This window comes from Archocentrus centrarchus, chromosome 15 (genome assembly GCF_007364275.1).
Source record: "Archocentrus centrarchus isolate MPI-CPG fArcCen1 chromosome 15, fArcCen1, whole genome shotgun sequence".
NCBI lineage: Eukaryota > Metazoa > Chordata > Actinopteri > Cichliformes > Cichlidae > Archocentrus > Archocentrus centrarchus.
Genome location: NC_044360.1, coordinates 12935843 through 12963340, shown reverse-complemented (window position 1 = coordinate 12963340; position 27498 = coordinate 12935843). Strand labels below are relative to the sequence as shown.

The following is a 27498-nucleotide window of genomic DNA, read 5'->3' as shown; positions in this document are numbered from 1 at the left end:
CTATGCACTATTCATTCAAACCTCAATCATACTTGGTGGTGGTAAGCTACTAATGTAGCCACAGCTGCAGTTTGACAGAAGTGTGGCTGCCAATTCGTGCCTACGGCCCCTCCGACCACCACCAAACACATTCACACTTAGGCAATGTGGGTTAAGTGTCTTGCCCAGGGGCACAACGACAGCATTCGCTCAGACGCGGACTCAAGCCAGCGTCTCTCTGGTTGCGAGGTGAGCACCTACCCACTACACCACTGCCTCTCCAGGGAGTATGCCACTCTGTGGATGGCGTAAGCACTTCAAGTCATGAAGTCATGTTATGAGCTGAAGCTGTATAAATAAAAATTAAACGACTGAACTGAATTTAGTGCACCTTCACACCTTCAACTGCAGTGGGCAACAGTAGTCCTTGTTCAGCTCTCCAGGAGAGCAAAGCAAGAGACCCATTTCAGAGGTAGCTAAACTACACAGAGGACAGGGGTAACACTAATATGGCCAGCCCTCAGATAGGTAAATTTAGGACTTGAGGGAATGCAGCTTAGCAAAATAATGGTCTAAATATTTACATGTTGCAGCTTTGATCTGTTTTTTCTAAATAATTTGATGCATAGAATGACAGAGAAAATATTTTCTGCCTAATAAACACTAGCATGTTATGTCAGTTCCTCATCACAGAGATGTGTCACATATTCTGTCAGTTAGATCTGTGTTAAGGTGAGTTTTGAAGTTGCTTAGTTTTCACTGCTTTGTATTGAGTTACAAGTATAAAATCATTATTCTAAAAGCCCTCAGAGATCATCTGCTGGAAGATAGTGAGCAGATAAATGAATTTATTTTCTCAGGCAAATGATTTACTTTAAGTATTTTTTCAAATGTGACCACCTTGTTTTCAGTGGTAATAAGTCAGGAGATGTCACTGCGCAGCTGTGTGGCAGTTACAGGATGAGGTATTTCTTAAAAGGCCGTTGTGGTCTGGGTGATGTCATCCATCTAAAGTCTAGATGGCCTCATTCATTTTTAACTTTTATGATCCATGATTCCATATTTGACTGGAAAATGACTTGCTGTGAGAGCGGGACAGTGCTGGTTACCGCAGTCAAATTATGATGGACTGGGTGGAAGAAGAAACAGGAAAAACACCGGAGGAAGGGAGAACCCTGAGAAATTTAAAATGCAAATGTTAGTCTGGTGTTAAAACCTTTCTGTATGTTTGGATTTATGAATGTGTGAAAGATTTTAAATATTTTCTTTGGTTCTTCATCACCCTTTGGAAATTCCTCTTCAGCATTTGATCGGACTCATCTCAGTATGTTGGAAAATGAAGGAAGGAAGTCCTGTTATAGAATAAATCATCTTTGTTTAAGTTGTGTGTGTGAGGGCCCTCTGAATTTTCTTTTTTAAGGACTAAACATGTCTTTTTTTTTTTTTTTTTCACTATTTTTGTTGCTTATGACAAAGTCACACCTTGCTTATTTTTAGATGTTTTTTTCATCTCTTTTTGGTTTGAAGTGAGAATAGTCCAGTGCAAAAAAAACAAACAAAAAAACACACAGAATGACTGCCACTGTTATTTTTAATTTTTTAGAGGAATAACATAGAGAAGTAACTTTTTCAGGCAATAATGCATAAATGTAAAAGGTAAGGACCAGCTGAAGACTGAAGTTGGCCGCCTTCTCCCTCTAAATGTTTGCTGTGATATTAAATACACAATCTCCCTCTCGCACAGGAAGCCTCTTTAGGGACAACTAGTTATTTCCAGTAACATCTTTTAACTTGTCACAAGGTTATGTAAAAATTCATTAAGACCTGTGTTTCAGGTTCTTCACGAGCCCTTGATAGATGAGGACCCAGTGTTCATCACCACCTGCACAGAAAGAGAGCTGAGGAAGAGGAAGAAGAGGAAGTTCAGCCTCTGGGTTCGACAGTGCACCTCCACCGGTTTCATCTGTCAGGTATCTGCACAGCATGCTCAGTGTGTCTGTGAATGTGAAAGATTTTTATTTGGAAACAGAGAGATGGGCGATATCGGTCAGAATCGCAATTGTTTCAGGTCCGATTTGAGCGTTAAAAAAATGATAATAACAAGAGAGAAAGATGAAAGAGAAATAAGAGTAGACGTCTATGCATCTGCTTTGATTCTATTTTGATTTGCTGCTTTGCAACTTCATGGCAGAAATCTTATATTTTTTAATCAAATATGCATGACAAAAGTCTGCAGTCTGCCTGAAGTCAAGTAAGAAAGGCTTTAATGAAAATATCAGAGGCTTTGATCTTCACCAGATTTCAAATCTCATTCCTAGGATGTTGCATCATTTTGCATTTAATCTATTACTTTTCACAGTAAAAAGTTGTTTTGTTTTTTTTACATTGGTGAATTTATATGCAATAAACTACATGGTTTGAGTTTAAAATTGGATCATACAAAATGCCTTCTAGGTAAAATATTTTTTTGTCTTTTGATGTTGGTTTTGAGTGGAGCAGCTACTAGCTCAGGTCTAGTTTTGTGCTTCCACATCTGAGGCAGGCAAAGCTGCTCTGCTGACTAACAACCTTGCCCTTACTGCAATCTCCCACTCCTACGTCGGTTGGTTATGTAACACCACCATTTAACTGAGACCCAGCATGGAAGGACTGACAGACCTGTCCAACTCTGAGTATCACCAAGGTCGTTATGCAGGATAAAGATTGGAAAGCACGTGTCCCAAAAGGTTTTGTTTACAGTATTTTTTTGGTGACAAGTGCTAAAATTTATGCATCAGCCTTTCTCAAAACTGCAGGTTGTTCAGTGTTAATCATACTATGAGTGTTGTGCGGGTTTTTCATTTAGCAACCCACATGCATGCAGACTCACACAAGCAAACTCACTAACATTTGCACTGGTGTACTTGACAGGACAGCATGTGATACCCAGCTACAGTTTATTGGTTAAAGTTCTGAGGAGGCTGTTTTGAGACTTCTGCTCCCACAGTGGAGATGAGTGGAATTTCACTTGTGCTCACAGCAATGAAAAATGACATTAAAAATTCAACATTAACACATATTTCCAGAAAGAGTGCCCTACTTACTCATAACACATCGCTTCTGTCAGAGGAAGAGTTTTATTGGGTGAAAGCTGTTCCACCTTCAGCTTTCCAAGTTTTTTTTGTTTGTTTGTTTGTCAGTTTTATTCCGTCAATAATTCTCACAGTTACATCGTGAACACCAACCATTACCCTAACCTAAATCCAATTTAGCCCACCATCAATGAAGAATGACAACTCTTTTTTTAAGTCCTCTGGTCTTTAAGTAAAAAATGAAGATCAATTACACACATACTGTACAGTATATATTTTATTTTCATTCAAAAAGAAACAAGAAAAGCCTCTTCTTCTTTTGGCTGATCCTTTTAGGGGTCATCACAGTGGATCATCTACCTCCATATCACCCTGTTCCTACCATGCTCCTCTGTCACGCCAACCCTCTGCGTGTCGTACTTCACTATAGTCATGAATCTTCTCTGAGGTCTTCCTCTTTATCTCCTGCCTAGCAGTGCCAGCTTCAGCATCCTTTGTCCACTATCCCTCCTCTGCACACGTCCAAACCTTCTCATCCTTGCCTCTCTAACTTTGTCTCCAAGGCACTGGACCTGCGCTGCCCCCCTGATATACTCATTTCTAATCTTGTCCCTCCTGGTCACTTACAATGAAAATCTTTGCATTTTCAACTCTGCCACCTCCAGCTCCACCTCCTGTCTTTTTGTCAGCATTACTGTCTCCAAGCCATACGTTATAGGAGCTCTCACTACGCTCTTGCAAATCTTTCCTTGCATTTATGCTGCCATATTTCTGTTGCAAGGCACCCCTGACGCTCGTCTTCACCCGGAACTTTAAAGGATAAACACTAGTCAGTTTTTTAATTGCTTCATGTACTGTATAATCTCAGTTTAAGAAGTTTAAGAGTTTAAGATCATTTGATTCAGTTAAGGAAAAATGCTGCAGTGGGAAAAAAAATAGATGAAATCTCAGAGCTACTAAGGAGGAATTGATGTCCTGAGTACAAGGAGGTAATACAGTTGATTTAAAGGACAGAAAAGCAAGATGGCTAAATTATAGAATATAAGCACGTGAAGAATATGATCTGAAATAGCGTCAAACAGATGTTAACCATGAAAAAAATATATATAGAAGAAGAAAACTCAAGTGCTCTTTTGGGAGAGGGAAATAAACACACAGAGGGAGAGAGACAAATCAAGATTAGACCAATACTTGTGCAACTTCAGAAACAGAATACACAAAGATTAGCAAGAAAGCATGCCAACATTTTCCTGCTCATACACAAATTGAACCAGACTTTCTGGACAGTTGGGTTGTAAGAACAGGAAAACAATAATGCAACATTGAAAATAAAAGACTTTTTACTGCGCAAATCCAACAATGAGATCAACATTTGGCATAAAACTGTCTACACTGCACAGTAAGTGTTTCCTTCTTTAGCCTGGAAGTAGGCCAGACTAGCATTAGTGGAATGAGGAGCACCCACGACCAGAATGTTAATTTGCCTTTTTTTTTTTTTTCTTGATTTCAGTTAAATTGCTTCACATAAAATAAAATAATCAAACCATTGATTATTTTTCTTGTAATCTCTATGTGTAAAACAAGTTGTGTGCAAGAAGCATCACAGAGTCTGTCATTTAAAGCCGTATTCCATTATCCCATCCATTTAACAAATAAGCATTAGCATTCACAGTGACTGCAGTTGTTTGGCAGTCACTCAGTCTTTACCAGTTTTCTGTACACTGACGTGTGCCTCCATTGAATTCTGTGTCTAAATGAATTGTGTCGAGGGAGAGGGGAAAAAAAAGTCAGAGAAATAAAATGAGTTAATGGAGTGAATCAATGAGATGCCATTAGCCAGTGCACCACATAGGGCTACACAAAACGCACACACACACACACACACACACACACACCAATGCATGGACAGGCCACTTAGTTTAATAGCTGTGGGTCTTACGTAGATGCTGGCTAATCAGGCTAATGCCAAACAATAGTAGAAAGTGCAAAGGGGACACAGAGTCATATGTGGGTGTACATGTCTGTTTGTTCATTCTTCATGAAAGCTTTCTTTGGACCCTAAGGACTGCATCATGTTCCGAGAATCATATCTACCAGTGTTTCATGTATGTTGAGCTAAGAAGCGCAGCTCAGTTTGCACTGATCTATAATTTGTGCAAAGGTCTTGAGCCACCTCTCATGTCTCCTTCTTTGATTATATTTGGAAAATGGGTGCAGCGATTTATTGAAACATGTGCAAACATACATGGAAATACAGTATATAAGGCGAAAACAGAGTTGGTACAATTCTAACAAGCTTGAAAGTCAGTATTTGCTATGACCACCTTTCTTTCTCAACACAGCCTGAACTCTTTTTAGGCAGCGTTCTGGTAATTTCTTTAAGTAGTCTTCAGGAATAGTTCTCAATGTTTCTTGAAGGACATTCAAAGCTCTTCACTGGATGTTGGCTGCCTTTTTTTTCTGCTCGCTGTCAAGATGATCCCACACTGCTTCAGTAATGTTGAGGTCATCACTGGATTCATCACTTCATAAGATCTCATCTCTAGTTCTTGTGTAATTTGGCATATCTCAGCTTTTTCTCCCTGTTTCTCTTCCTTAAGAATGGCCTCTTGACTGCTCCCCTTCCACTGAGAGCATTTCTGATGAGGCTTTGCGAACGGTAGATGGGTCAAGTGAAGTTCCAGTTCTTGTGTCAGGTCTTTGCTGGATTTATTTCCTGTTCCTTAAGGACATGACTTTCAGAAACTGTTTATATGCTGTAGATAGTTTTTTAGGCCTCCTACTTGTCCCACTTGACCGGTTTCCACTGTTTTTTTTAAATGCTTGAATGATTCATAGGTCACTGCTAAGTGGCTTAACAAAATTTAAAAAAAGCATTCCTGTGAAAATGGTCAGGTACAAGGACTAGACTGAAAATAAGTGGAACAGCAGAAATCCTTCAGAAATCCTTGAGAATGATTACTCAAGACCATTTAAAAAATTACAAGAAAGTCTCAACGTATCTTAACAACTACTGCCAAGATTTGAAGTGAATATTCATGGCTCAAAGTGGGTGATCACAAAACAGTCCAGAAACAAGATATTTCAGTAAATTTTGATCCACAAAAATGTCAGCTTTAATGCTTTATTGGTCATGTTACAGTATCATGAATTATAACGATTTAGGACACTTTTTAAGTTGTATTTTTCTAACTTGTTTTTTCTCTCGGACAAATATTAGGCCATTTCAAGCCCTCTCTGGGGATCAGTGGCTTCAAGTTAAAGCTAAACAAGTTAAAGCTATTTCACCAAATTTATCGACTATAAATTTGGGCATTGTGACTGAATGCGTTGTTCTAACTCTCATCATGAAAAACAAGCCTCTGCTAGAGTGGCTAACTCCATCTCTTTCCTCAGAGCTACACCGTAGGAGTCAGGTGTGAAGGCAGCTTGACTCACAGATCAAAATGGCTGCATTCAGTTGGAGATTTGCCAGAATAAGAAATACCAGAATATTCATTTAAGCCACTAGCATGCCCTTCAGTGTTGTATTTATTCTCATTTCATCCTGCAGCCTCAATATTATTATAATATCCCAACATTCATGAGTCCATAGACATTTCTATTTCAGTCCCATGTTTTTTTCTCCCTCAGGGTGCAATTTGAATTAAAGTCTCTATTGGAAATAAAAGCAAAATCATCAAAATGCTGCTTTTTTTAATTCCACCACACAATTTTGTAAATTGAACTTTACAGTTTCTGTAGGGCTTAGACTGCAGCCTTTGTAATTTATCCACATGTCCTTACTTGATTCCCCCATTCTACAGATCTCAGTCCATCTGAAAGAGGGCCAGGGTACAGATGGTCTGGCCACCTTGAAGAACAAACCTCAGCTCCACAGTCTTGTGGCCAAGCAACTCTGCCAGAACATTTCCGGAAAAAACGCCATCATCTTCACTGGGCCATCTATCACAAGCCTCAGCCTCTTCACAGAATTCAGCAAACAAGGTACACCAACAAGTTTCAGCAGCAGTGTATGTCTGCTGGTCTGTTCATGCTGCCTCCCTCTGTTATCTCGCTCCTCATCTCCATACCTCCCTTTTTGCATTTTTAAAAATTTGTTTATCCATTTTTAATGATGTGTGATTATACCATCCCTAGGCTAAACAGCACACACAGGACAGCAGTATTATCATCAACCTAAGATAAAATGGCAAAGCCAGACAGTATGCAGTTGGAATAATTTATTTTTTCATCTTCTGTCCTTACACTCAGGGTAAAGCCATGTGTGAACTTGGTGAAGGACAAGGATGCCTTTGTTATGCTCTCAGCGGTGGTTTCGCCAAACTTTTCAGTTTCTTTTGAAGCAAACTGATCTCAGTTTGTTTCAGTAATGCTGCAGACACAATCATTATATCTTTATTTTCATCCTGTTTCTGTTTTCCTAACATTCAGACTCATGAATCAAAAAAACTGTGCAGCAACAAAAATAAAAAGAAGAGTTTTTCTTCTTTGTGGCTCAGTGACACTACATTAAAACTAGGACGGCAACATCCTTGCAACTAGAAAAAAATGGTGGTTGCCCAGTGATTGCATTTTTATTTATTTAGAGCATGGAGCACCCTCAACCTCTGGGTGACCACTTCCAATCTCAAGGCAATTACACAATTGACCAGGTGATCTGATGGGAGGCAACCTGTCTCCAAATAGCCAGTCTGACTGAGAGTACTTTCTCGGCAAATGACTACGAGTGGTCGCAGACCTAGTTCCCATCTTCAGAGCAACTATTTCAAAGGCAGCATGATTGCAAGTTCAGTGCACATGGTCGCATAAATTTTAGTCATGCCGCAGTCTCCAGCCACTGGTTTCCCAAGTATTAGTGTAGCATTAAAAACATGAATGAATGGTCATGACTGACTCTTGTTAAGATGGATGTTTTTTCTAGTGCTCAACATCGATCCTAATAGGTCTGTAATGCACTGCAAAAGAGTGTTTATTGCCTTTTGACTTGAATAGTAAATCATGAACGATTAAGCGTTTTGCCTTGTTGCAGCTTGAAAAATCAATAGTTGGTTAAGGTGGACACCTTACTGGACACTTCAGTCAAACACCTGACAATGAAATTCTAAATCAGAAGTGACTTACTGTTAGTATCTTTTATTTGTTAATGCTGTGAATCCAGCTGTGATAGTCTGATTTTCATGCTCATTGCACCAAAGATATTTTTTATTATGAAAACATGATTTTATTCTTAGTTTTCTTTTTTTAGCAATAATACCAAATGTGTGATCAACATGTGTGTCAACTCTTGTCTCTGTGTCAACATGCTGCAAAGGCTTAAACATAATCGAGAGAGAATAAACATTCAGCTTTTACAAAAGTAATTTTTTTGCTAAAGAATAATAGGTTGACAATTTTAAACTCAACCAATCAGAGCTGCGTTATGTCAAGAAAATGAACACTGCAGATATAATCGACATTTTCTCTTTCTAATTAGTTGAATCTAGCATGAGATGTGCAGCCCCCCCCACCCAAAAAAAAAAAAAAAGAAAAAAAAAAACCAGTTCTGAGCCTGTGAATGCATCGGCTGACATTTTCCTTCAAAGTTATCTTGCTGGATTAATTAACTGAGGTAATTACCCTGTATTACTCTGCAGTACCTACTGTAGACATGCACGCATGTACTACACAGATAGAAATCATTTTGCAAATAAAGAACAAATTAGCGGCAGTCATCCAGATGATTGTTTTGTCTCTGCTCATCCATGGAAGAAATAAAGAAAGTTGCAGCAAAGAAAGTTGCACAAAAACCAAAGCAACTAACAATTACTGTACGCCTAACTTTAATTGGTTGACCATTTTCTGAAATAATCACTCATTTGGTGTATAGTATCCTAAAATGAGTAATGCCCATTGCAATTTCTTGAAAGCCCCAGTTGACAGATCAAGACTGCAGAAAAAAAAAGCATTTATTTAATACAATAGAAGTCTTAGAAAACAGTCACATTTTTGAGAATCTGCAACTGTCTGTTAATACAATTAGCTGCGCAGCACTCAGTACAGTTCATTAGATAATTGTGTCCAAACTGCATCAAAAGGTCAAGAACACACCACAGACATGATGAAGAGGTCCAGTAAAAATAAATTGAGGTGACATGAAGCAGACAGCTGCCAGCTGTGCCAGCAGCTACTTGTCATCCCTAGCTGCTTCGCCCTTAATAATGAGTCATTTTAAGCCTTAGTACAATATAAATGGGTGAGTAATATAAAAATTCACCCCTGTACATGTGTTATGAATGGGGGAAATTATCCAGAGACTGTAAAGATGTTTATTTCTGCTATACATTTGTGCATTTTATCATAAGTATATTCTCCTTATTCACCTTGCAGCAATGTTGAAAACCAAAAAGGAGGATCTAGAGTATGCTCCAAACTGCAAGTTCTCCTAGCATTAGTAACCATTGCCGTTTGTACCACAAACCTCTCCTTGCTCAACAAACTGCGGAAACAGCTCAAAAATGTGAAATAATGACTGCAAGATTCCCCAGGCTGTTTTGCTGAAAAGCTCTAGTAATTGAATTGAGGAATATGCGTGTGTGATGTGGAAGGTAATTCCCAACCCCTTATCTCATTGCAACACCAATTTACAGACTTTTAGAAATGAAATGTGCAGGCAAGGACAGTTTCAAAGACTTTGCATACTTGTAGTGCAAGGATGATAGCGCCTACACCTTTAAGACCACCCATGAGTGCTAATTCCAGATGCTTGGACAGATGGGTGTCACTGATATGAAATGGTGTGATTTCTTTGTCAGGGGTAAACGGGACTGTCACCTGGAGCACATCTGCTTCAACCGTGAAGGATGAGAGAACATAAAATTCAAACCTGACTTTTTCTTTTTGATGCATTTCCTTCCTGCTTTGTACAACCAAAGCACATGAAAAACACAATGAATCCTATGTACTTCAAATTACAATCTGTTCATTTTCTGCAGCATAGTTCTGCAGATGTTTTTCAGTAAAAGCCAGCTGTTGACTTTGTTTTGGGGCCAGTCTCAAGTTTCCGTTTGAGGAACTGCAGTTTTTGCTATTTGCCCCTTTGGCTTTGTTTTTTAGCCCTAAAAAAGGGCTGTTGGTGTATACTAGTTACCTTGCCCACAGTTAGGTGGAGGGAGGTTATGTTTTTGGTCACATTTGTCTGTTTCTCTGTGTGTTAGCGGGATAGTTCAGAAAATTATGAATGTTTTCGATTAAAATTTCTGGAGTTGTTTGGGGTGGTTAAAAAAAAAACAATTGTTTTATATTGCTTATGATCCAGATCACAATCTGGATCCAGGAATTTTCAAAAGGATTCTTTAGCATTGTGAGATAGGGACAATATTCACGTATTCACTTCCGTCTAACCTTATGAAGATAAGTCACAATACTCTTAAAAAAAAAGAGTGTAGGGTGCAACATGACTATAAGTTCTGTCATATAGCAAAGTTTGTTCATGATCGAAGGATGATTCCAGATCTAATGATCCAGGATGCAGAAAATTAAAGGGTCAAAAAATAATTCACTCCTGTAGAGTAACAAATAAAGCCAGTGACATGCAGCTAACACCAAAACAACATATAGCTGAATTTGACAGAGTATGACAACTTTGAGTGGCATGTATTGCAGCGTAGTATCGGCACATAGATAATTTGGGATGTGCTCTACTGAGTGCCTTTCTAGTTGAGGGTCTGTTTTAGAAGTATTTGTACAAATAATAAAAGGTCGTCTTATTGGTCTCTCTGTCCCTCTCCAGATATCTATTGCTGTGGTTTGCTGAGCACCAGGAAGAGCGACTGTACAGGCTTACCACAAAACATGCTGGTCTGTGGCTCCACGCCTGCGCAGCGTGGCCAGTCTCGCATAATGATGAAAGGCACCATGTCACTGATCAGCTGGTACAACAAGGGACACTTTAGGTTCCTCACCAATGCCTATTCCCCAACAAAAAAAGGTAAGACGATATCTTCCCACTGCAGGAAACTTTGGTTTTCCAAGAATTAGATTAATAATATTTTTAGCTATTTCAGCACCGTCAGTTTGTTACACATTATGTGAAACAGTGCACAAAATCCCTTTGTGTAGAAAAACACAAATGCAGAGACTTTTGGTCGTCATTATTAAGAATTAAGACGGTTGTTTGGTGAAAATTTGACTAGCTGTGCTGTCATTTTTGGATGCAAGTCACTATCAGATGAAACTGGCACATCATTAAGCATTTATGTCGCAGAGAATCAATGCAAGCTTCTAATCCGTGATAATCCATTTCCAGGAGGTGACAGTATCGTGATATTCCCTTCCAAGTATAGCATAATCTACTCTTGATTAACCAGTTTTGTTAGGTTTTAAGCCTGATTTAAGTGTTTGTGTTCTTTGAATGATGAGTGAGAAAAGCTGAACTGTTATCATCAAGCATTGATTTTCTTTCTCCTCTGAGTGTGTATGTGTGTGACTGTTTTTCACTTTGTGCTTAAAGTACTTAATAGTTACAAAATCCATCAGTAGTCTCTATTTAAAGTACAGCCGATAGTTACTTAGTGATTACTTTAAATGGGTCTACTTTTTGTCTCTTAGTCACAGTTCATGGTGTGTGTGTGTGTGTGTGTTTGTATCAGGGCTGATCATTAAGAGAAAAAGTGGGGAGATCCCGTGCCCCTTGGCTGTTGAGGCCTTTGCAGCCCACCTCAGCTACATCTGCAAATACGATGACAAGTACAGCAAGTATGTGCACCGTTTTACACAACGCTACTTGTTACCAAGAATGTTTTTACACCACAGTGGATTTGAAATCAAACAATCAAGACAGGATCGAAGTGCAGACTTTCAGCTTTAATTCATGGGGTTTGCAAAAAAAAAAAAGTCTTACATAAAATGTTTTTGTATTACACCCGTTTTTATACACAGTGCCCCATTTTCAGAGGCTCAACAGCAAAAGTACCGTATTTTCCGGACTATAGAGCGCACCATACTATAAGCCGCACCTACAAATTTTTTGGAAAAAACTGGAAACGTACATATATAAGCCGCACCGGGCTATAAGCCGCTGGTATCTCCGCCGCTCTCGGTTTTCCACAATTACTCGGCACTCAGCAGAGGGGGACAGACAACCCCAAATTTGAGTTATAACAAGTCAATTCACCATTGATTCGTTCACGCCGAGCTTACGTGCAGCGGCTCTATTTCCCTCCTGTAGTGCCAGGTCGATAGCCCTCAACTTAAAAGCGGCATCATAGGAAGTTCTTTTTGTGGTTTCCATGATGAGGGAGTTTGAAAAAAATCTCTTTTGTGCCTGCTGCTAGCACTTGTTGGCGCTTTCTTCTTTGATTTCCAACTTTGACGTCCCATGATTCATATCCTGCTAAAGAGCCCCCTGGTGGTTAAAGAAAAATCCACAGAAACGCCGCACCGGGCTATAAGCCGCATGGTTCAAAACGTGGGAAAAAAGTAGCGGCTTATAGTCCGAAAAATACGGTAAAGTAATTGGAAAGACAAATATAATTTTAAATATAAGGATTGTTCTTAATGCTTGCATGAAAATCCTAACCGGAGTGTAGCCCCGCACACTTCAGAATTCATCCTGCTACTTCTATCAGCAGTCACATCATCAATACCAGTGACTTGGTTCCACTGGCAGCCATACATGTCCATGTCATAACAGTTTCCACTGTGTTTGAGAGAGGATGTTGTATGCTTTGGATCCTGAGTGGTTCCATACTTTTTCTCGGTTTAATTTATCGCAATATTTTTCTGTGCAGGCTCTTTTAGATGTTTTTTTATCAAAGTCTAATTTGACCTCCTTGTTCTTGAGTGTATTTACATTCATGAAGGCGTCTCTTGATTGTAGACCTTGATAATGTTACGCTGACCTCCTTGAGAGTGCCCTTGACTGGTTTAGCTGTTGTGAAGTTTTTTCTTTACCATGGAAATGATTCTGTCATCATCCACTTTAGTTGTCTTCTGTGGTCTTTCTGGCATTTTTGTGCTGCTGAGCTAGCCAGTGCATTCCATCCTTTTAAGAAAGTACAGACTGTTACTTTGGCCACTCCTTAAGTTTTTGCTGTCTCTCTGATGACTTTATTTTGTTTTTTTTAGGCTAATGATGGCCTCTCTTACTTGCACTGAAATAATTTTGGACCTCATATTGAGAGTTCCAATAAAAAGCTACAAAATACAAGTTCAAGACTTGAAATCAACTCCAGATATTTTATCTGTTTAATTTGTCAGGGAATAATCAGGGAACAGGCTGCTCGTAAAGCTGTTTATCAGTCGATTATCCAATTCATTTTAAGCCTCTGAAAATGGGGAGCTATGTTTAAAAATGACTGTAATTCCTGAACAATGCAAACTTTTTGTTACACCCTTGATTTAAAGCTGAAAGTCTGCACTGGGGTCACATTTTGATTGTTTGATTTAAAGCCCCCTGTGGTGTTGTACCAAGACAAACTTACAAAAATGTGTCATTGTCCGAAAACTTATGGGCCTAACTGTGCATAGTCTAGACTTGGCAATGATCGGCTCATTTCTCACACAGGTACTTCATCTTCCATAAGCCCAACAAGACGTGGCAGCAGGTGTTCTGGTTGAGCATCAGCATTGCTATCAACAACGCATACATTCTCTACAAGATGTCTGACGCTTACACAGCCAAACGCTACAGCCGAGCGCAGTTTGGAGAGAGACTGGTCAGAGAGCTGCTTGATCTAGACGACTGCTCCCCCACGCAGTGAGGAAGAGAAGGAGGAGGTTGATGAAGACAGAAGGAGCTCACAACAAAAACACTTAACACAGTCCCCCACACATACATTCACACTCAGCTGTACAGACTTTGCAGTCTGTGTCTATGTGATAATACTGAAGCAGTGCCAAGCCTATTTCTCTCTTCCTATAGTGTTTTTTTTTTTTTTTTTTTGTGGCTCTGTAACTATTCATTAACACACAACTGCACACTACACAAAGATCATGAGCCTTGAGACTTAGCTGCAATCATTAACCCCACAGATTTACTAAGGATTTGTCAACAGGAGCTATTTCACAAGCAGAGATAAATGAGGAACGATAAAAGAAAGACCATTTCTCTCCTAAATGATGTCAGCTTCAAGTTTTAACGAGTTAAATTATTTATACGAACTCCTGCGCAAGTGTTCAAACAGCATAACCGTCAGGCTGAGAGGCTACATGTAGCTCAATATTTACACTCTGCAAAAACACCTGTAACAAAGTCTTAGTAAACCGGGAGTAAGGTGTCTTCACACGCTGCATGCGTTAAGAATCCAGATTGTGATGTTTACTTGTTCAGTGTGAAAATGATTTCTGCTCCAGGTGAGTTTGTGTGTGTGTGTGTATTTAGCAAGTGGAACTGCCGTTTGTGTGCGCCATTGAGCCAGAGGATGTAAATGTATGGCTTTTGTGACCCAGATGTGTTGTGTTGCTGCATACTGTACCTGTGAGAGAAAGACTGTCAGTGGATCTAAAGCCACACCCAGCAGTGTGCCACCACTTCACAGCCTCCCACATCAAGAGTCTAGAAAAGACCCAAAAAAAAGAAAAGTCTTAAAGACACTGCTTCCCGTTTTTTTTGTTTTTTTTTTAATGCAATAATTAACATGAAATAAACAATGAAGTTAAAGCTAGAAAAACATTCTTAGGTTTTATTTTTTAAAGAGTGCACTTCTTAAACTCAGGCTGTCCGCTTCATCAGGACAGTGTAGGTGTTGATTTTATTTCACTTAACTGGCCACAAAAAGTAACAAACTGACAACTGTTAACAAATGTTGACAAGTCCTGATTGGTATACAGAAGTATGCAACATCTTTCTGTAGGATCGCAAGGCTCATTCTGAAAGAATTAAGAGGACAGAAAATAGGCATTCAGGGTCTTTAATAACAATTGTAACAACAAATGCTGTCACATCTGCGTCCTGCTTTTGTACCAACAACACTTTAATTGGCAGTAAACTCATCTTAACCACTTTATTCATTACACTTTAGTGTACTTTAGCTTTGCAGGGAAGAACGTGTTCAAAATCTCCTCAGTTAAATGTTCAGTAAGCCAGTGTTGCTAAGCAATGAGGATAATCTTGGCCAACGGGCAGGGGTTTGGATAACATTCATTGGCAGCATTTAGGTCCAGAAAAGAAAAAATTAAATCACTGGTGGCTTATAAGGCATCTCAAAAAAAACAAATGTTTTAACAAATGTTATTGTAGATAAAAAAAAGTTAAAATCTCATATATGTTTATAAATATCATTTTGTTTCTCAGTTGTTCCGGCAGATTTTTTTTTGAAAATTGCATTTCCCAAAAACAGCTTACACGTGCAGCAAAACGAAATGGATAATATGCAAAAAGCTGTAACTCGCTCCAAAACATCTAATGTGTCTAACTTCGTTTTTTCTGTCGGTGATTAACTCGTCCCGCCCTGTATGGCACGTTCTTGTCACTGTGTGAAATCAAACTGGTGAAAAATTTTTTTTTTTTGTCAGAATAACAGTGTGTTCCTAACCTTTCTAATTTACAAAGGTTTTTCTACTACATGTTTTCACTAAGGCTGAATGAGTGCCGCAGCAAACTCTCATAACCAGATGCTGATTATTCCACATTCCACTTTGTAAAACAAAAGAGCAATTCTGAGGAAAAAAGATGAAAATTTATATAGCACTATACAGAACAAAAAAACAAAAACAAAACAAAGACATCTTTCTCTGCGGGCTCTTGCCCCGTGAAGTATTTATCTGAGCAGGATCGTCGGTCTTCAACAAGCTGTTGCACTCAAGCTCTATAAATGTGTTTTACAGCACTCTTACTCTTGAATTACACCTGTATACCAACTGCACAGTGCATGCCATTGGTCGGTCTGCCTTGTGCAAAGCTCCCCAGTCCCTAGTATAGTTTGAGTTTTACCTGAAAACAATATTTATCAGGTTGTCAGACTTATTTTGGAGAGTAGAAGAAGGTGCTTTTAGCTACCCGCATTTTTTCATTGGGTTGTCACAGTGGATGGATCCACATGCACAGACCTTACACCAGGTGCTCTTCCTGACAACCTGCCCATTTAATCAACCGGGCTTGCTACCAGCACAAGGAGTATGGTAGCTTGTGACACCCCGAGGCTGCGCTTTTCTCAGAATCAAACCAGGGCGTTTTCATGTATAAGGTGAATGTGTTAACCGCTGCACCCCAGAGCCACTTATTTTGGAGAGCAAAATTAAATATAAAGAAAGATAACCTATCTAGAACACACAGAGTAATTGTTCAAATTTTAAACAATAGTGATTAGTCATCAGACTAAATGTGCTAAATTATTTGCAGTGTGCCACCAGTTTACAGCCTCCCACGTCAAAGAGTTCAGCCAGAAACAGACAAAAGAAACTCTTAAAGCCCCTGAAAACTTTGTTTCAAATTTCACAGGGTTTTTTTTTTTTTCTTTCTAAATATGACTAAAAAGACAAAGCAAAAGTGAGAAAAATACAATCTACATTTAATACGAGACAACAGTATAGGTGCCATTTGATATGTACCAGAGTTTAATTCACATATGGTCAAACCCTGATTGGTATAAAGACAAATATACAAAAGACAAATAAATAAAGTTCAAGCTCCAGCGTGGTGCCCATGTAGGTTCATCTGCACATTACCAACAAGAATCATTCTGTTGTGAACAAACAACCAAAATTTTAAAGGATTTCATTTATTTATTTATTTTTAACAGCTTCAACTGTCATTCAATAAATGAGCCAAAAACCATCTCCCAGGCTGTAACACTGCTGTCTGTAGCTTTAAGAAGGATGAAGTCAACACTTTATTGTTGTGCTGGAATCCTGTTATGAAGACCGTAAGTGAAATTTGCCGCTTGCGCCATCAGCATGGTTCAAAGTGTGTATTCATATGTTGAAACGATGACGCTGGTGAAGCAGAGTTGTCGAGTGAATTGCTGGCTGGATTCACGCACTTTCCCCCATCGCAGTCTTGCACTTTGAGGAGAGCTGTAAAGTTAGCAACACATGTATTAGATAATACTTTTAGTTTTGATTTCAAAGGAAAAAACTAAATGATTCTCTGCTCTTATAGATTAATGCTGTAAATATTAGTAGATACATGAAATAGATTGTATAAAAAAAATCACCAATGAAATATGAATGAAATTCAATGACTGTAACCAAAACAGAAAATTCTACTTCCACTGTAGATTTAGAGAAAGTGCAGTACTGTATGTCTGTGTATATTTTGTTTACAAAATACTGTGAGTGTATGTCCATAATCACTCTCTTACTGACACTCAAGATTGTGATTTTTTTTTTTTTTAAATGTTTTTCACTAATCCAAAGCATTGTTGTCGCTGTTACTCTTGTGTGTGTGTGTGTGTGAACCCCACTGAATGTTGTAGCATTGTTCACCCCGAAGTAACACTGAATCTTAGCGGGCACTGCTGTCATGTCAAGTGTTTGTCAGCTCCTGATTTGAATACAGTGTTTGATATCCACAGATTTGTCATGTAGTTTACCATTCACTGAACGGCATCGTAATGTCACCATGAAATACAGAGATTGTAGAAGCACTCTGCCACTATGCTGCATTCAATGGCAACTCAGAATTTACAGTTTCCAGCCCATAACAATGAAAGGACACTGTACCGCTAGGTGGAGTTCTTTTTTTAATAACACAAATTACACATTTTGCATCATTTACACGGGAAATACAAAGTTACTTTTGTTATGCCTGATTTTGTAAAATATTGTCAGTGCTACTGACAAGACCTTGTGGTTCATAGAGTTGTTCATATTATGCAAAGGTAAGGACAGAATTTTTAATTGCACAAGCCCACACCCAGGGGATGTCGAATGCAGCATTTATTTCTACAGGAGTGAACTATAAAGCCCAAACTACTTAAACAAGCAGGTGTGTTTCCATTCACCTGTTTTTATGCACATTTCTAAAACTAGAAAACCTGAATTAAAAAAAAAAAGAATTTATGGATTCAGTCATTTTTTTTCATCATTGCTTTCAGTCATTTGAGGTTTGACTGGAGCTCTTAATTATGTCAGGCTGGTGCTACATAAATGATCACTTACAGTAGAGGAAATGCGGAAAAAATCCAGCTTTCTCTCATTGTCCGCCTGAAGTAACTAACTGATGTTATGGGTCACTGTGTCACCAGACTGATGCCACGACATCTGTTAGTGTGAGTTTTTAAACACATTTTGAAACCATGAATAGATCTGGGTAGACTTTTTAATGTATTGTTTAACTTTATCTGTCCATGCATATATCTATCATTTCCTTCTAGTTATCCGATTCAGGCTCACGGGAGGGCTGGAGGCTATCAGTCATGGGGCAAAAGGTGGGGTACACCCAGGACAGGTCACCAGTCTATCGCAGGGCGTTAACCTTATCTTTTAATAAAATAAATTTTTTTTTAAAGATCCCAGTCATTTTTGGTAGATTCTGTTTGTCTACTGTGTAGGAAATGTTTCTAAACGCAGGAGGAAAGAGGTATGGTTAAGCCCTTGAAGCCAGAAATATTAATATCCCACTGGTGTATATATCTTTTAAAAACTCAAACCAGAACACGCTTTGTACTTCGATGGGTCTAACTACACTTGTGTGGATGTTTTGTGTCTTTCTGCAGTTGACATAGCTCTCTGATATCTTCCATTAATGTTCATTCACTTTTGTCACTTTTTTGTAAATGTGAGAAAACAAGATGTAAATGGTAAGGATACTACTTACTGTGCAGCCATTAGGTCAGAAATATTAGCCTTTCATTTGGAGTTATCAGGCAAAAAATAGCCCCCAAACCATAACTGCATATTATTATTATTACAAAAGGATACCACGATGTTATTCAGACACACTCCATGTGTTTTTGTGCTGTATGTGCCAGTTTGTCATACAATGCTTCACAGACGTCTGTCATTATGTGTGAGACAGATGTGATCCTGAAGCATTTTTGATGATTAGCTTTGGATGTGATGAAGACTTAAAATGAGTGACCTCAGGGCTTCATAACTAACTGCTGTACTGAAAGAGCATATATATACAGTACTTCTATACCCTTATCAGGTGCTCTCAAACCACTGTAGATTTATTGTTGTTATCAGGAGCTTTTTTGGTTAGTTTTTTTGCAGGAGTTGTACCACTGTTATTTCCAGATAAAATATCAGAAATAACAATATTACCAAGAGCCAAAAGGTGGTAAAAATGTTCTGCTTCCCGTGATTCTGGTTTGAAATGGTGGCTGCAGGATGTGGCAACAGCAACTACTGTGGGTTGAGTGTTATCTAGCTTCACAGAAGTGTCAGAAGGATGTGTGTACGTGCATGTAATGTTAAAGTTGGTTGTGTAAAAAAAAAAAAGAAAAAAAATATGTAATAACCGGTGTATGCTGGACCAAATAACTTTCTAAAATGTGTGTGGTGATGAGTTGTACAACATTGTTGTGTAAATGTGTTTTCATTAAAACGCCACTCGTAAGTGCCACATCAAAGAGTTGGAGAAGCTTATTATTCTTTAAGTGACTGGAAATCATAAGGAAAGCCGAGATTTTGTGTCAGTGAGTGCACAGCTGTGAGTATCTAATATCCCTGGAATACTGTCCAGGAGGGCATGTAAAAAATCACTTATTAATCTGCAGTTTCTCCAAAACAAGGGTGATGCAGAATCAGAAACCTAATTTAAATCCTCCAGTCACATTCCTTCCATAGATTACTGCTAACATCTTTTCATGCACAAGTCACCCAGGCACTGTCCTCACTGACCATATTTAATTCATGTCTCCACCCTCTTATGTCATTTCCTAGCATCCTCTAGATGTGTGAGATATGATTCTTAGTTGGCAGATATTTTTCAATTGCTGTATTAAAATATTGTTCAGTACCTGTAGGATCTTTCTTCAGGCCTTCTCACTCTGGGTGACTCCGGTGGGAATTATTGCTTTAGTTGTAGGTAGAAAAACACAGAATTTTGGGGAAAGCGCAAATTGGTTTTGTAATTGGGCACATGATTTTATTCCGCTACCGTCAAAGAGCTGGTTTATTATACTCGGGCTTTTAGAGTGCCACTGTTTGAATCCAATTATCCCACAATGATGAGAGGAAATCTATGTTACTAGCAGTGATAAAGTCTGTAGCACATATCCATAGGGTATGCCTGATCCATTCATTTCTTATTCTAAATTTATTCCAAAGTATTTCATTCAAGAAGGGCAGGGCTGACAGTTCGACACAAAATATCCACTTAATGTTTCTGGTTTGGTAAACCTGTCCTGTCAGGAGACTTATTGTTTTTATGGAAGGTATTTCATGTGAATTGTTATACTGAATGACAAACAGCATGGGGAAAAATGGATGGGCCTTTTTATCTGCTATGATTTAGTAGTGTTTACTTATTTCATTCCAGTGCCATGTTAAAAAGATTTCAAAAGAAGAGCCTTGGTAAACAGATAAGACCACTTAAAGGCAGACTGTGATAATCTAGTCAAGTCTTTCTATTCAGTTATGTAAGAAATGAAATATTGTTGTTTTGCCTACCAAAATAAAGTTTTCATAAAGTCATTTGAAACTCAATGAATGCACCGTCAGCCCTCAGGCTTTCAAAAACATTTGAGCAGACTCAGACTCATTTCCCCTTCCTCCTCTACTCTACAGATTAGGTAGCAAAACCTGACATGAATTCTTCCATAAAGTGTTCAGAGGATGTTTGCAGAGTGGTAAAGAAAGGAAAGGAAAGGAAAAAGAGAAGAAGAGAAAAACATAAGAGACCCATGGCAGCACCCTGATCTTACCACAGTGTAACGAAGGGAGGGTTGAGGGTCAACTTCAGCCCTAACTATAAGCTTTATCAAAATGGAAAGGTTTGAGTCTAATCTTAAAAGTAGAGAGGATGTCTGTCTCCTGAATGCAAACTTTTAGAAACTCTAATAACTACAAATAAGCCAGCAGTCTGAGAGCAAAGTGCTCTGTTGGGATAATATGGTATTATAAGGTCTTTAGGATAAGAGGGGGCCTAATTATTCAAGGCTTTGCATGCAAGGAGAAAAATTTTTAATTCAATTCTTGATTTAACAGGGATCAAATAAAGATAATTAGGCAATCATGGGCAAAATCTGATCTGCCTTTCTAGTCCATGTTAGAAGTTTCATTGCATAATTTTTTGATAAACTGAAGGATTTTCAGGGAACCATTAGAACAGCCTGATAACAAAGAATTACAATAGATGGCATAAGAGCAGCAGCATTAAAAAGCCTTAACATCATAGATGCATGAACTAGTTTTTCAGCATCATTCTGAGACAGGCTGTTTCTGATTTTAGTAATGGAAAAGAAAGTAGTCCATGCATATGAGTGGCTGTGGCTAAGGTGGTAGAGCAGGTCTATCAATTCCGCATATCATAGTATCCTTGGTTAAGGTACTCTAAGTTGTCTTGGTTGCAACCATCAGAGTAAGTGTGTGTGTGTGTGTGTGTGTGTGCGCGCATGTGCACACAATTGTGCCTGGGCATAGATAAAAGTGCTGTATGAACGTGTGTGTGATTGGGTGAATGAGGCTTGGAGCAGAAAGCGCTCTGAGTGCTCAACTGAGTAGAAAAGTGCTACATAAGTACCAGTCCATTTACCATATTTGTTAAATGCTGAAGGACACATCTTTATCAAAAACGGCTTCAAGATTTCTCATTATGTTGCTGGAGGCCAAGGTAACGTCATCCAGTGTAAGTTAGACACCCCGTTTCTGAGATTTTTAGGGTCAAATACAACAACCTCCGTTTTTCTGGAATTTAGGAGAAGAAATTTACAGGACATCCAGGCCTGAAATAGTAACATAGGGATTCATTAAATAGACTATTTGATTTGAATAGTAAGAAACTGTGTTGTAGAAGTTCACTTTTATCTTTAAAAAGCTTAAAAGTAAAGTGACCCTGATTTTCAGCGTCATTTTCTTTTTTAAAAAAAACTTTTAAAAATTTGCAGAAATAAAGGTTACTGTGCATATATTCCACTTTTGATCTTTTTACATCATTATTGAGACTACATAAAAATGATATCAGTTAGGAAAGTCACTACAACAAGCTAAGAAGGTTCAAATGCAAAGCTAAATGCCCTACATGGGGATGGGAACTGCGCTGTTGGAAATAAAAATGTAGCTGTAATGTGAGACAAACCCAGTAGAGGGCAGCAAATCTCAATTTCCATACCGACTCTGACCATCGACCTATTGATCACCACTGAAAGTAAATGAATTATAACTGGACTGAGAACTAAAGCGAGACTATATAATTGAATTATTTTTGCGCCTTATTGATGGCATGCTCAATAACAGACTGTCTGGCTGACCTCCTCAAGCGGGAGGTAACTTATCCTTCAGGAAGAAACAGTTTGGCAAAAATAGTGTCATGTTTTCTCAACTGCTGAGTTCAAGAAGCTTTCGAGAAAAATATTATTTCTGCCTCTTACTGTGTGGTGGAGTATGAGTGTGTATGAGGGAAAACAGAGCAAGTGAAAGGGGAAATAACATACAGTATGCTGGAGAATGAATCAGAGCTGACTTTCTCCTGTGCCTGAAGGAATGAATCATAATAATTTATACAGAACTGAGAACCCTGTGGGGGAGCAGTTACACAATAGGGAGATCAATAGAGTTGAGCGCTGAGCAGGGGTTTGTCTCTGGGGTTTACACAACCATGAACAGCTCCCAGGGGTGGACAAACACAAGAGAGGCCTGTGCAGTAAAGATGCAAACAGATAGAGGGTCACACAATGGGAAAAATAGCAGCAGTGACTGCTAAATGTTTAGCAAGCTGATTCCCTCATCTCTACATTGTTAGCAGAATTTAGAGTTTTTGCTTGTGTTAACCCCCCACCACCACACACACACACACAAACACACATACACACTTTAAGTGAGTGTAAAAGAACTTACTTTCATATTTTACTTACTATATATTACCATCAAGTGCACTGAAAGTATAGATTCTCACTACACATCATCACACATTTAGAACTGTTTCTGTTTATCGTATATTAGCCCTAAACTACACAAATCTAAGACTAGAGTCAGTGCTGATATAAAAAATTGTATGTTAGTACTTCTTTTTTCATCCTTTTTAATGCTCCTTCACTTTTGATCTAACGCTCATTTCTTTATATCTTGCAAATGGGAGCAGTGATTTATTGAAATATCTGCAAACATAAATGGAAATGATGTAAAAAACAGAGTGTGTACAATTCAGTCAGATGCTTTCCAATAATGAATAGATGCTTATCGGTATGAAGCTGCAACGTAACTTGTCACTAAAGCTTTAAAATAAATGATGTGAAGTAAATATGTATAAAGTTGGTCTTCAAAATGTAGACATATACTGCAAAGCATCTTAAAATGGTCCTTCTGCTAATCAGAGTGTATCCAAATGTTCCGCTAATTTTCTTTAGGAATTAAATGGTGTTTCAAGATGGAGGTTGGTATTTTCTAACTTCCAAGGTGTTGGAAATTAAACTAGGCTCAGTATCAAGAATCAAAAACCTCCTGCAACACATGTAGTATGAAGAACACTTTTATTGTCTCATGAGACCAACGTGTTTCAGCTTGTGGCCTCAACAAAGCTCAGCTATTGTACAAATATAAAGACAGGAGAAAACTGTAAATCAAAAACTCAAATGAAACATACAAAAGAGAAAAACACAACACTTCAGTGTTTTAAATGTGTCTGGCAGTCACCACAGTTGTCCACATATAAATATCACCTATAAGGACACCTTTTCCTACAGTACAGTGTAAATAGACTTATGGCTTTTAAAGATGTTAACATTACTCATCTGAAATATTAAAGCAGAGTTTCACGAGAAAATGCTCTCCCAAGTATATAACCTCTGTCTCCACATTGTCTGGAGTCTCCACCCACACTGTGTGTGCAAGGTTGTGACACTCTCAATCCACCCTCTTTTAATCAAGCTCTTAACCCTGCACACTCTCACCCACATACCTAATGTATGTAATTATGTTGTAATCAGTGCTCCAATGATTATATTTATGGTTTTCTATTCATATCTTGCCTTCTGAGGTCACCTTCATGTCATGCGGCATCACCTGTGGATGGATGCACCATTGCAGCGCAGCTATTTGAAAACAGTAGCTTCATGTAAAGACACTGTCATCACACACCTCTTTTTCTTTGGCTGGTTATACATTTATTTGTCAAAGAAAGGAGCTTATTCTGGGTGATATAAAATGATTAACCACCCTTTTTTTTTTTTTAAACACTCCAGCTACTGCCCTATTGCAACACGCTGACATGGGCCTGGAGGAGAATTGTTTGGAAAATGTCGGGCTCTTATTTTGACATGAAAAATGATTTCATACACACGGCCTTTGGGCTTTAAGGAGCCTGGCTAGATAAGGCTGTGGGTGGACTTTTGACACAGGCCGGTATGATGCTAATTAGGAGTACTTCATAATGTCGTGCTCTTCTTGGCACAAAGGTGTGGAGAAACTCTCTGCCAGCTGCATGTATTCTTTTTCCTGAAGGGTGGAGGGGCATGTGAGAGGGGGCTCTAACACTTACCTGCCATATTTCCTTATGGTTGCTCCCTCATGAGTCACCATTATTACTCTTCATAAGTTAGCTTTTTATAGATAGATAGATAGATAGATAGATAGATAGATAGATAGATAGATAGATAGATAGATAGATAGATAGATAGATAGATAGATAGATAGATAGATAGATAGATAGATAGATAGATAGATAGATAGATAGATAGATAGATAGATAGATAGATAGATAGATAGATAGATTAGACTGACTCTTTTCTCATGGAAACAATGGCTCCCAGCTGTAGGCCTCTTTTCTCCCACTCAGGTCACATCTAAACAACAGGACAGGGTCAGGACCATACAGATTAACTGTTACCATTATAATGTTTGTAGTACTCAAGGGTGGAATCAGGACCAGCAGTTATGAATACCAGTTTTCATAGAAAATAGTTTAAATGATGCACAGCTGCCAAAGAAGAAAGAACGGAGAAGGGGGGGGGTTAAGAGGTAGGGGATGTGTGATTCTATGTGTGTGTGCCTAAGCCATGTGTTCAGTGACTGTGTAGGTGTTTGGGGATATTTTGGCAGCAGCAGGGGGATTCAGGCATGACAGAGGCCTTCATCATATAATAGGATAATGTTTTATCTCATCGGAAGAGAGGGGGAGGAAAGAGGGGTAATGAGAAGCAGTGGAAGCGGTTGATTATTTTTCATACAGCAGATGTCATGTTTGTCCTCCTACAAAACTTTATAACGCGCCTGATGCATCTAGTACTCACGTGCACAAACACACACATTAAGAATATGTGCACAGGGTAGTATCTGGTCAGACAGGTTAGGGCAAGCTATAGGAACATCTTTTCATTATGTAACATCTATTCACACAGAGAATTATGTGCTTATCCTTTGGCTGCAAGAGTCTGCATGTCTGTGTGCGTGTGAGTATACAGAGTTCTTCCCATAATTTTCTGACTTTTAATTGGAGCCCAGTAAAAAAAAATTTAGCTTGTTTAACTGTCTTTATGAATCACTGAGTTGAATACCAGTTGCTGGTATGTACCAACACGGCATCCTACTGGACAAAGTTGAGTGGCCTCAGTTGTATACTGAACTCCAAATACACCTCCAGGCCATAGCTAAATATAAGCTAAATTTAAAAGTATGAGGGTTTTGTGATGGGAATTCATTCATTTCAGAGCGCTTCCTCAGTTCAATCATTTTCCTAACATTTCTCGTCACACTGGACTCCCACACAGGCTTTCAAGCCAACATGAGATTACTCACAGATTTCCGCAGCTTGTGACATGTAATATCTAGGTGCGTACATATTGCAAACTTTAAAATTTCCCCTTGAAATAAAAAAAAATGTGCAAATATGAAACGTATGTTATAATGTCACCAATGTATCATCTTAATTTTCATCATAATTACTGAACATGTGCGGCTTCAGTAAGGTTACCAAACAGCTTTTTGCACCGGCTTAGGTATTGGTATGTCATAGATAAAAGCATGACTAAATGATAATTGTGGAAATGATTTCATGACAGTATCAGTGTAGTTTCATCTGCATACATGTTCAACAGCACAAACAGCTCATCGTGGAGATTGTCTAAGCATATAAATGACAGTAACTCCTGGAGGTGATGAAGTTTCTGTTTCTCGTAAACCTGCAGGTGTTTGTACAGTGGGAAAGAATGCGTCCAGAGACTGGGAGAATTTACCAAAACCTCACACGGTTTGTCAGTCTTGACATGATGTCAGATTTTCTTTGTTGCAATTCTGTGATTCATGCATCTGCACTAATGCCTGACTGCAAACCAAAGTTAAAGTTCAAAAGTCACATAACAGCACAAACCAGAGTAACAAGTTAAGCTAAGAAGCAAACTGAAAAGCAACTCAGGCATGCCATTTTCAATCAATCAATCAATCAATCAATCAATCAACCTTTATTTGTGTAGCGCCTTTGATGTAGGTTAGTGCAGTTAAACGTGCTTCACAGATGACTGACATGCTGATATAAGACATAACAAAATTAATGGGCAATTATCAGTAATGATCAAATAAACAAAACAAAATATCAAATAAAACTAAATTTGTACTCTTATGCTGTAAATAGGACAAGAGTACACCAAATAAATAAGAAAAGAAAAAATATATAAAATAGATGAAATAATGTTAAGCTAAAAATTTATTAAATAAAATAAATAAAAAAACAAAACAAGCCTAAAAATATAATAAAAAGACAAGAAACTGTGAAATTGAATAAAATGCAATGCTGAAAAAGTTCAACTCTCTAAAAAACAAAAAAACAATCATAAGAAAAAATCCCAAATAATACAATGGCAATAAAATAAATATTGATTAAAACTAAGTAAATAAAAATCAAAACTTAAGACTAATACCACAGATTCATACTATTCATGACTTTCTCAAAATTCTTATATGACCTTTCTCAAAAAACATGTATTTATAAACACTTTCATATTTGTTTTTACTTATGTGCATGATGTATATCAAAATCCTTCCCAAGAATATGTTTCAACTGAAACACGTGGACATATTAATGTCAGGCAGTCTTCTGCCTCGCTGCAGTGTCACATTTTGGAATGGCACTCTTGAATCGTTTCGGTTTTTTTTGTTATGACACAACCTCAGAGTTCCCCAACTGGCTGCTCTGTAACAGAACAATTCCTCAAAAAGAAACAATAACAAAAGCACAAAACATTCTTAAGCCGCAGGTTCAAGTCATTGTCTATTGTACATTCATGTGAAAGGCCACTGACCAACTGCTCTGTATCGTTTCCCTCACACCCTTCCCTTTATGGATATTTGAAGCTTTACACGTGTAATTACATGTTTCTGATTAGTCATATGCAGAGCTGAAGTCTGTATTGTGTTTCAGAGCCACTTGCGT

At 38.3% G+C, this 27498-nt stretch overlaps 1 protein-coding gene across 1 annotated transcript in view; it reads left to right on the top strand.

Moving 5' to 3' along the window:
• The window catches only part of pgbd5 (piggyBac transposable element derived 5), a 28891-nt gene extending 9350 nt beyond the window's left edge, over positions 1-19541 (top strand). The window contains exons 3-7 of the mRNA XM_030748387.1: positions 1815-1949; positions 6857-7037; positions 10822-11019; positions 11681-11786; positions 13597-19541. Coding sequence (XP_030604247.1) covers positions 1815-1949; positions 6857-7037; positions 10822-11019; positions 11681-11786; positions 13597-13792 — 816 coding nt within the window. The 3' untranslated portion in view covers positions 13793-19541. The remainder of the gene's footprint in view (positions 1-1814; positions 1950-6856; positions 7038-10821; positions 11020-11680; positions 11787-13596) is intronic.
• The last annotated feature ends 7957 nt before the right edge of the window (positions 19542-27498 follow it).